The sequence below is a fragment of the Montipora capricornis genome, chromosome 8 (assembly GCF_036669925.1).
Source record: "Montipora capricornis isolate CH-2021 chromosome 8, ASM3666992v2, whole genome shotgun sequence".
In the NCBI taxonomy this organism is placed as follows: domain Eukaryota; kingdom Metazoa; phylum Cnidaria; class Anthozoa; order Scleractinia; family Acroporidae; genus Montipora; species Montipora capricornis.
The window spans coordinates 51585613-51595612 of record NC_090890.1 but is presented as its reverse complement, the minus strand read 5'-3'; the positions used below and the strand labels follow the sequence as shown (position 1 = coordinate 51595612).

At 38.9% G+C, this 10000-nt stretch overlaps 2 protein-coding genes across 2 annotated transcripts in view; one reads left to right on the top strand and one right to left on the bottom strand.

Annotated features, from left to right (window-relative positions):
• The window catches only part of LOC138013485 (ubiquitin domain-containing protein UBFD1-like), a 10475-nt gene extending 3986 nt beyond the window's left edge, over positions 1-6489 (bottom strand). Inside the window, exons 1-6 of the mRNA XM_068860572.1 lie at positions 6405-6489; positions 6006-6317; positions 4876-4911; positions 2063-2209; positions 1069-1100; positions 901-966 (exon numbers count right to left, since the gene is read on the bottom strand). Coding sequence (XP_068716673.1) covers positions 901-966; positions 1069-1100; positions 2063-2209; positions 4876-4911; positions 6006-6317; positions 6405-6453 — 642 coding nt within the window. The 5' untranslated portion in view covers positions 6454-6489. The remainder of the gene's footprint in view (positions 1-900; positions 967-1068; positions 1101-2062; positions 2210-4875; positions 4912-6005; positions 6318-6404) is intronic.
• LOC138013489 (cytosolic Fe-S cluster assembly factor NUBP1 homolog) overlaps positions 6479-10000 on the top strand; it is a 10685-nt gene continuing 7163 nt past the window's right edge. The window contains exons 1-6 of the mRNA XM_068860576.1: positions 6479-6523; positions 6639-6743; positions 7355-7488; positions 8778-8846; positions 9451-9483; positions 9776-9866. Of these exons, the coding sequence (XP_068716677.1) occupies positions 6493-6523; positions 6639-6743; positions 7355-7488; positions 8778-8846; positions 9451-9483; positions 9776-9866 (463 nt within the window). The 5' untranslated portion in view covers positions 6479-6492. The remainder of the gene's footprint in view (positions 6524-6638; positions 6744-7354; positions 7489-8777; positions 8847-9450; positions 9484-9775; positions 9867-10000) is intronic.

The window sequence follows — 10000 nt, the reverse complement described above, 5'->3', positions numbered from 1 at the left end:
ATGTACTGCTACCGACAGTTTGTGATTTTTCCAGATCAAGACTAATTATGGCCTAAGTGCAAAGCAGGAATTCCATAATAATAACACTATGAATTGTTTATTACTTAATGGACCACTCCCCATCGGAGCTTTTCAGGGTCAGTGAAACACATCAATGATACAGAAGAACTGAACAACCTTTAAGAACCCCAACTGTGTCGAGGCAAACCATTTGACTATTTTACAAGAGCAACTGAAGAGTTGAATCAGGGACTACCAGGAATGACTTCAGCTAGTGGACAGAATAATGTTAGTCTTGAACCTAGGATCTCAGGATCTCAAGGCAAGCACCCTCGTCACTTAGCCATGCTTGCCAGCGAGTCCTTAATTTCAACTGTAAAACTGGGTGACTGTTTTGCCATTTATCACCCATCATAATTTCATCTGGACCCCTAAGAGAGCAATAAAAGCCAACAAATGGTAGAGCTATTGCAGTTTTACCAGCCCCTTCCCCTTTGCAGCCCTAAGGAATACTAGGAATATGTTGAAATCATTTTAAAGTGAATCTTAGGGCGTGTTCGATTGGCCGTATTCTGGAATAGGAATACATGGAATAGAAGTTAGAAATCCTTCGTTTTTGCGGAGATTCATATTGATATTGTGAAACATCTGCTAAAATGCTATTTTAAACATAGTAAACTATGTCTGGCAAAACGCCAGACATAGTATTTTAAATCATCACTCCACGTATTCTTATTCCGGAATAGGGTCAATCGAACGCGCCCTTATTTTGACCTAGTACAGTTATCAGGATCAGAGGAAGAGTAAACAGATGCTGAAGTATTAGATGTTCAAACTTCCAAACCCACTTGCTAACCAAATGACTTGAAAAACAATAGTGCAAACGTAACTAAATAATACTTTTTTATTCTTGATTCCAGGCATCACATCATCTGGTTTTCCTTTGTCTAAAACTTTTTTGTGCATCTAAAATACAAATGAAAGTACAGTATTACTCCTTGTTAAATTTTTTAAGGACCTTTAAAAATTCAGTGCAAGGAAACAAGAATGGGAAATTAAAAAAATCACCTTTTGGTTACAGAGAGGCTCCTTTGATGAGCCTGAAAAAATAAAAAAATAAATCAGTTGAAACAAAGAATTGATTAGCGTGGACCTTTTTATTGATGTCATGTTAAATCTAAAATTATCATTTCAAGATAAGGCACCTTTGTATTTCAAACTGAGAGTCTTTGCAAAAACAGGATATCTCCTTCAATTTGTAACTACATGGAAACTCTGAGTTACAAAATTTTGCCAAGAACTGTATGACAATATGCAACTTTCTTTTGTTAAGTTTAGTGTCTTCTCTTTAGCACAAGTTTACAGCAGATTCCCGAAAAATTCACAGGTTTACTAACATGTTTTATTTATCAGGCTATTGGTTCTTATAATAGTACTGTATATGGTGCTTTATTGGCCAAATTTCAGCCTGATGTTCTTAATCCAGTCTTGTTTTTATATGCGGGTGTTTACAGTCAGTATTCTTTTTGAAGGTATACTCTATTAAATATTTATGCTTTTGTGTGTGCTTTTGACAGCTTAAATCTGTAAAATAAACTCAGATACAGTTTTATTGGAGTTTTTAGTATTGTACCTCATCTAGCAATTCAAAGAGATGCTCATACATCAAATTAATGTTGTTCATCAGTCTTAAACAAAATTACCGTAAGAAAAACAAGGATAATAACAAGGTTTAAGTCAGTCACAGGCAAACCTTCTCTTCCTATCCCATATTGATTAGGGGCTCAAAAATACTGATTGATTGAAATACTGAGAGATATTATCAGTTATTTTTTCCACACATTAAGGGTACTATTCCACCCCCCACCCCCCCAATATTGCAGTTTATAAAAGAATGGATATTTTCTTTTGTGTTACATTGTTGGAAGCAGGGTTTGGGTCAAACCTGGACACGACCTAGCGCAAGCACCGACATTTTCCTTAGACAATTTATCACCCTGGTAGTAGAAGGGGGACAGGAAAATACTATACTTGTGTTCTATCTCATCCCACCCTATCTTACCTGAGGTTGTTTTTTCTTCTTTTAATGCCCCAGGGGGAGGGGGAGTGACTTTCATAACATCATTTATGGTTGACCCAACAACCATCATTTTGACTCCATTTGTAACATTTAACTCCCTAAGAGTTTTGCTGCCATCTTTGACAAGACCTGTAGATTTAACAACAAAAAGTGAAAGCTAGTCAGAATATTAATGGCCTGCAAGAAGGCTCTTCCATTAAAAATGGCACCGGGGTGAAATATAGGGGCTTGGTTACTAGTTTCTAAAGGAGAGGAAGAACCTGCAGAGATCCCGGCAGTTCTTCAGATGAGTATATACGTTCAGAATGCAAACTGCTGATTGGTCAATTTGCGATTGACACTTGTCAGTTAAAACAATACAAAGATTTTCAGTTCAACTCAACAAGGCGAGTGTAATCTTGGCAAGTGTCTCTCTTCCACCCAATAAAGAGTCTTCTACAGGAAAAGGCATAACAGCATAGAATGCCAATAAATCCTTAATGCAATGGCGTGCTTCAGTTGTTGTGGCTAAGGCAATGGTATTTGTAGTGTTTCGGTCACCTTCCAGGTCAGTTCCACATGAAACTGCGCATAAAGACAAAAGCGGGTCATAAGAATAATGTCGAGGAGTGCTTTCGATGCTCACACTGACCCTCAGTCTATTTAAAAATTTAAAAATTCTAAATCTTGAGAGTATCTACAAATTTCAAGTAGGTAAATTTATGTATCAATATAGATCTGGCTTACTTCCTGATAGCTTCAATAACATGTTCTTGGTGACACACCAGGTGCATTCTTATGGCACTAGAAGTTCAAAGTTTTTTCATTTACCACAGTGCAGAACCAATGTAAGAATGTTCTCAATTAGTTTCCAAGGTCCTAAATTTTTTAATTCTCTGAGTTCTGAAATTCGTAATGCAACAAGTACCGCTTCGTTTTGCCGTAAGCTGAAAGCATTCCTCTTATCTTAAATATTTATTAAAATATATTTATATATATATATCTTTTTTTTTCTTTTTTTCCCTCCTTTCTCTGTTTTTTAACCTAATTATGATCAATATGACTATCTAATTTATCATAAGATTTTTACGGTAGCTCTGCCATTTTTCCTCATAAAATTAAAATTCTGTTCTATTTATTTATCTGAGGGAGTCCATTCTCTATAAGCCTGCTGGCTTCTTTTGGGCTTCCTCGCCATGAGATTGTAAACAGTAAGACTTTTTTTTTCTTCTCTCTCTTGTACCCCTTATGGCGAATAAATAAATGAAATGAATGAAATGAATACATGTCAATGTCCTTCACGACAAATGTGTTTGAGAACGCTGCAAGGTCGAAGACATGTTGTTCTCTTAAAAATAGTTTCGAATTGACAATATTCCCTGAATTCTTTATTCACAGGCCTGTTGAGTGCGATCAGAAAATCCTCACGCGTTGGTTCATACACAACTTTGAGAAAGACATTTGCAGCTGCTTGCCATCCTTTTAGCGCAAGATTCTTTAAAAGCCAAACTGTGGCTTTGTCACTTGCTGTATGGATCTTCATTCCCATTCGGTATTAACACCAAGACTTTCACGCTTGTAGCGTTGTCAGGAAGGTCTTCGACATTGAGATGGGCCAGGAAATTTGAATATCTCGCATGCACTCTACTCACAAAGGGGACTCATGGTTTTCTGTGCACCGATGCTAAAACGTGACGTTAGTGGTCGCTTTTTCCCCCAGAAATTTTCTATATAATTTTGATCATCTTCCCTTCTTTTATTTAGTGGAAGGGCTCTTTGCTTGTGTGAAACTCAAAGCCATTTAGTAACAACAACTTCTTCAGATTTGACATGCTACAGTTTATTTACCTCTTCTGATCTGATCTGATCTGATTGGTTCGTTTCACTTTGATGATTTGACAGATCAGCAGTGGGAAAAACTGAAGAACTGCAGGGATCTTTGCAGGCTCTTCCCTTCGAAACTAGCAACAAAGCCCCCATATTTTGGCCGCACACCATTTCAAAGGAAGAGCCTGCTTGCAGGCTAAAATATTAAGGCCTTCACATTCATTAATATTTTGCTACTATGACTGAACATGCCAGAGAACCCAGAGAAAACCCTCGGAGCAGAGTAGAAAACTAACAAAAACTCAACCCACTTCTGGCATTGGGTCAGGGAATCATGGGCCGCTTTGGTGGGAGGCAAGTGCTCTCACCACTGCGCCATCCCTGCTGCACGATTTCTCGTGCTTGCGTGCTGTAGGGCGTAACAATAACATTGTAGTTGTGTTGTGGGAAAAGAGTGTTTGTGAAGCATTTTAGCGGTTATCTTCCCTCTCCCCTTTTCCAATGTTTTTTTAGTGTGATGGGTGCCTGTCTCCCATGCTGCATGGGGGCTCATAGCTGGGTTGCAAGGATTTCCCAGGCATGGGCGCAGTCTCCATTTAGGAGCTGGCTGCCAATACTGCAAGCTCCTGAATGTCTCAGGCATCCAACTTCCAATAGTGACAGAGTAATATTAATCAATTGACTCCTAGAGGTGAGACTTAATAGATTTTATTCTGTCTAATGCCAGTGCCAATAGATGCGGTTTAGGAGTCGATTGGTTAACAATCTCTACTTCCCCTTTATTAAGCAAACCCACTGACTCCTAGGAGGAAGATTTTATAGGTTTTCATCACCAATGGGAGTAGTTAAGGGGTTCAAGGGTTAGCAATGTCATTGAACCAGAGATACAATAGGGAAAAGTAAATGCTACTAACAAAGTGCCTGCCTGGATCCCCATAGTTCAAAAATCCTGACAAAGGAAAGTTTCTGTTTTCAGATTACTATATTACCTTTGTACATAAGCTTCTGCATTGACACGGGTAAACCTAAAAAAAAATAGAAAAAAAATTAAAATATAAATAAGTAAGGAGGTTAGATTATTGCAGTTATGAACATTAGAAGCATTTTTTAAAGTCCAAAAATCAAAGAGACAGCCTGGAAAAAATCAGGCTTTAACAGGACCTAGTCCCACCACCTATGTGAAAAAAGGGCTGTTCTACATCCATTTTGGTTGTTCCTAATAGGCCAATAATAATTACCTTAATACGTGTAAAATTCAAAGAATATAAAACACAACATATGTTTGAAGTGGGTTAACCTCTGGTTCAAAAACCATTAAGTTTTGGCACCCAATAATTTATCAGCTAATATTTTGCTCAATTCAAAGCCAAAATTATGGAGATGACTCATTTACTGTAACAGGATGCGAATTTAAAACTTAAGTGTTAACTACAAAGTGTCTGTTTCTGAGAATTAAAATAATAGTTAGTGTGCAGTCCTGCTTGCAAAGTGTTAACAATTCCTCTGTGTTTCGTTTTTGTGCATAAATTTGTATGCTGTTATAGTAGTAGTAGTAGTAGTAGTGGCATCCTAATCTCGAAGAGGCGATAGTTAGTGCTGGGGATTTGGGCAGGATCTTGTACGACTGTGTAGCCTGATCCTGAAGTGGAGCTGTTATATAAACTCAAAAAAATGCATATTGAAGCTCAATCCCTCTCTCTATGCTACTTGTATTGCGATGATCCTTGCATTTACCAAGTTTTCCTTAGGCAGATTGGTCTAAAATACAATGCCCCCTATAAGCAAATTTGTAAGTAAATGAGAAAAGAAATTATGTTAAAATTGTAAACAATGATGTTAACAAACTCTCTTTCATTGAAAATGACTGTGTTTTAACAAGTGGAAAAAGTCCATGTTTGACTTCCTGCAAAAAGGTCCACGTAGCGAAACCAAAATCACCCTTTTTCTGTCGGAGGGGTGGGAAAGGGTTCTTTCATTCATTTCCATATCCCCGTCAAAGGAGGCTACTGACTGGGGCTGTTTTTGAATTCCAGGAACTTGGAGTAAATTTAATGAGGCGTTTCGGAGAAATCTTTCTTCATTTTAGAGTTAATTAAGCAAAAACACGAGAAAAGCAAACCTGTCAGATTTTCTATATGTTGCTTCAGGCAATCAGCTGTTTCGTCAACAGGGAAAGTGACTTCATAATTTTTCTTGTTCCAAACCACTCTAAAACTTGCCGTCTCTCTGCAAGACGAAGCGGGTTCATCCTCTGTTGAGTCCTTCTCTTTCTCCTCCACGCTAAAATCTTCTTTCGACGTCTCGTTCATTTCCGCGTTCTCGTTGTCAACATCAGCATTTTTGGGACAACATTGCTCCCGACACGGGTCCTGAGAAGAATCCGTGCGCTCGCACTTTCTATCGGACTCCAACTTGTCGTCGGCATCTATTACTAAAATTAAGACAGTAACTATTCTATCATCAAGATTTGAATTTGCTTCCCCACAAACAATTTTTGAGATAAACAAAAAATATTTACCAGACCCTTCTTCCGCCATTTTCCTTTTCATGTTGGAAGCAATGACCATGCGCCAGCACCATCATCGTGGGCTCTTAAAAAAAACAAGATGGCGGACGTGCCGGAGAATGCGCCTGAACGTAATTCTACTTTAAAACGAGAATATTTTGACGATTAGAGTTTAGAAAAAGAGATCACTTTACAAACGTTCGCTGCATGAATATATTTATTTAGTGGTGTTTTTTTTAACTGCAGACTGTCCTGGAACAGGTAGCGAACAGGCAGGGAAAAGCTCTGCATGTCAAGGATGTCCGAACCAAACCATTTGCGCATCAAGTAAAACAGTCGGACCAGATCCAGGTAATTCGTTGTCACCCTTTAATATGCCATGCAGGTTTCATAATTTATCCCCAAGTTCTGCCCTTCCTTTTGTGTTCGCGTGAAAACTGCTCGAACCGTGATTTTTTGCGTCGACACATTCTTGTGCTCAGTTACCAGGCCTTTGGAATTGGATGAGGTCCCAAACTTGAGTTCATTAAAAATAGACCAGGTTCTCAATAGACGGTGATAATCCCCAAGTGTTAAAGGAAGAGAGCCCTTTTGAACTAGGAAGCAATGATGAAGAACAACCTTCAAAGAACTGAGTTATACAAAGGGCCGGAACCAACATGTAACCATTTTATTAGGAAGTTTACCATAGTAAAATTAATACTGATTTTAGGGATGGAGTTACAGTGTAGGGGTATGTTAGGGTTATGTATGAAACCTGACACTATTAGCTGTCTGTTGCTTTGACAGCAATAAAAAGTATTATTATTGCTGTGCCAAGTAATGACCGTTACATTCCTGCAGATCATTTAATTCAAAACGGTAATTAAAGAAAACATTATGTTTTCAGTCATCTACTGGGACAAATTAACCTTTTTGTTTTGGCATTAAAGTGACAGAAATGATTTTTAAAATTCCGTTAGCTGTGGCAGAGGTTAAAGAAAGGATGTCTTCAGTTAAGCACAAGATTTTGGTATTGTCTGGAAAAGGAGGGGTTGGTAAAAGCACATTTACAGCACATCTTGCTCATGGCCTTGCAGCTGACAATAATAAACAGGTAATTAATAAAATGATTAACTTTTAAAATGCTGGTTTACTGGTAAAGGTATTTTCTCAATATTATTGCTTATCAGTTTTGACAAGAACCTTTTTTGACTTTCAGTACTACACTGGAAATGCTGTTGGTCCTATGACATAGTGTGAAAAAAATTGAGATGATGATGAGGGTGACCCGAAAACACTGACCCCCGGTCCATGGACCCCCTACGGACCGGGTCCATGGACTGCCTTACGGACCAGTCCACGGACTATCTCTACGGACCCCCTCTACAGACCACCCCAAAAAACACAGAATTAAAATAAATAACAACTGAAAATTTGTTTATACCGGTTGTCTGGATAGACCACTCTTGCCGGTGAAATCTCAGCCGTTATGCTTTGCTAATCAGACTAAGGCTCAGGTGTTGCCTTTTCCTTCGCTGTTGACTGGAGTGCTTCGAATCTAAGTTCTTCCGCCATTTTGTTCAGGACAGAGAGATCGTGAAGCCTGGTGCGAGTTCACAAACCCGCTGGAGAATGATCCGAACAAAATGGCGGAGGGAAAGAAAGAAAATACAAATAGAACTTACTTATTATCAATCTTTTTCGAAGGATTCCAGTCCACAGCGAAGGAAGGGGCAATATGTGATTAATAGACTTTGTACCCGAGCCTGAGCCTTAGTCTGTTGAATTTGCGGAGCGTTACGGTTGAGATTTCGCCGACACGAGTGACACGAGTGGTCTATCCAGACATGCCAACAACTGGTAAGTCAAATCTTTAGTTTTCATTTACTGTATTTTCATTTCTATGTTGTTTTAGGGTGGTCCGTATAGGGGGTCCATAAGGGTAGTCCGTGGACCCAGTCCGTAGAGGGGTCCATGGACTGGGGGTCAGTGTTTTCGGGTCACCCTGATGATGATTATTATTAATATTAATAGTATCATTATTATTACTGTTATTATTATTAGTAGTAGTAGTAGTAGTAGTAGGAGTCGGAGTCGGAGTCACAGTGACTGTCGGAGTTAATATCTCATCAAATTGTCAATGTCATAATATTGAAATGTTCATCTTGAAAGAATACATGTCTTACAAAAAATTACTTCCAGAACTGCTCAGCCTCAAATTTCCTAGTTGGAAACTTAAGACATTTTTAACAGGCAACATTGAAACTTTAGTTACATGTATTGTTGTTGAAACACGGCTTGACATTAATCGACTTTTGAAACACTGGGACCTAACGAACACATCCATGTTGTATTCATTTTTAATACTGTTAGAAAACTAAGGACATTGCTTTTGCTTTTCAGATAGCTGTGTTGGATGTTGACATTTGTGGACCATCAATTCCCAAAGTTATGGGGCTTGAAGGAGAGCAGGTATGCACCTGATTTTACATTTAACTCACTCACACCTGACCTGCCCCCATTGACAAGTAAAATCTTTTGCGGTTAGACATGGTAAAATCTGTGTCCCACTCCTACTGAGGAATCAATGGGTTAAATGGGGACAGAGGTTTTGAGTGGATGTTAAGTGGGGACAATCGACTAGAATAATAAATAATGTTGAAGAGGAGACAATTAAATGAACTGACAAAAATGTAGTCATATGTGCGTCTTTAATTTGCCATCACTCCAAATTAATTCAGAAAATAAATTTGCGGTGCAGGGATGACGCAGTGGTGAGAGCACGCATCTCCCACCAGTGTGGCCTTGGTTCAATTCCCAGAGTCGGCGTCATGTGGGTTGAGTTTGTTGGTTCTCTACTCTGCACCGAGAGGTTTTCTCCGGGTATTCCGGTTTCCCCTCTCCTCAAAAACCAACATTTGACTTGATTTGCATTAATTGTTATTTTTAGTTTACAGTGTCCCCAGTTAGTGCTCCAGTGCTAGAATCACTAGACACTTAAATGAGGTTCCTTTCCTTTCCTTTCCTTTAAATTGGGCAAAAAAGGGAACTGAGTCATGTTTTTTCTTTTTAATAGGTACACCAAAGTGGATCAGGATGGTCACCTGTGGTAAGATTCTTTAGCTTCTATAGTTGTAGCCTGCGAGCCAAAAGCGGCTCACTAAATTATTTTCTCTGGCAAAGCCCGTGACGGCAAGCCAGCTTCACCAGTGAGAAGAATGGGCCTGTGAAAATAATTTAGTGAGCCTGCTCGCAGGCTACTATAGTTGATGTGTTCATGAAGGTTTGTCTATGCATGCTTTGTCTCACTGTTTTATGGAGTTTAGCTGCTGTACAAAACAGTTGTTTCTGGAGTTGTGTCTTGAGGTGTTGCTTTGGTTATGTTTGTTCTGTTTGTGCAGTATGTAGAAGACAACCTGGGTGTGATGTCTGTGGGTTTTCTGTTGGCTAGCCCAAGTGATGCAGTCATCTGGAGAGGGCCCAAGAAAAATGGTGAACTTAAAAATTCTTATTACTGGCGTTTCATGGTTTTCATAGAAATACCATATCATTATGTGCAAACTGAAACCTAATAATCCAATGAATGTTTCCGGCAAAGACTCACAGCTGCCCTGTGGGTGTGTTGT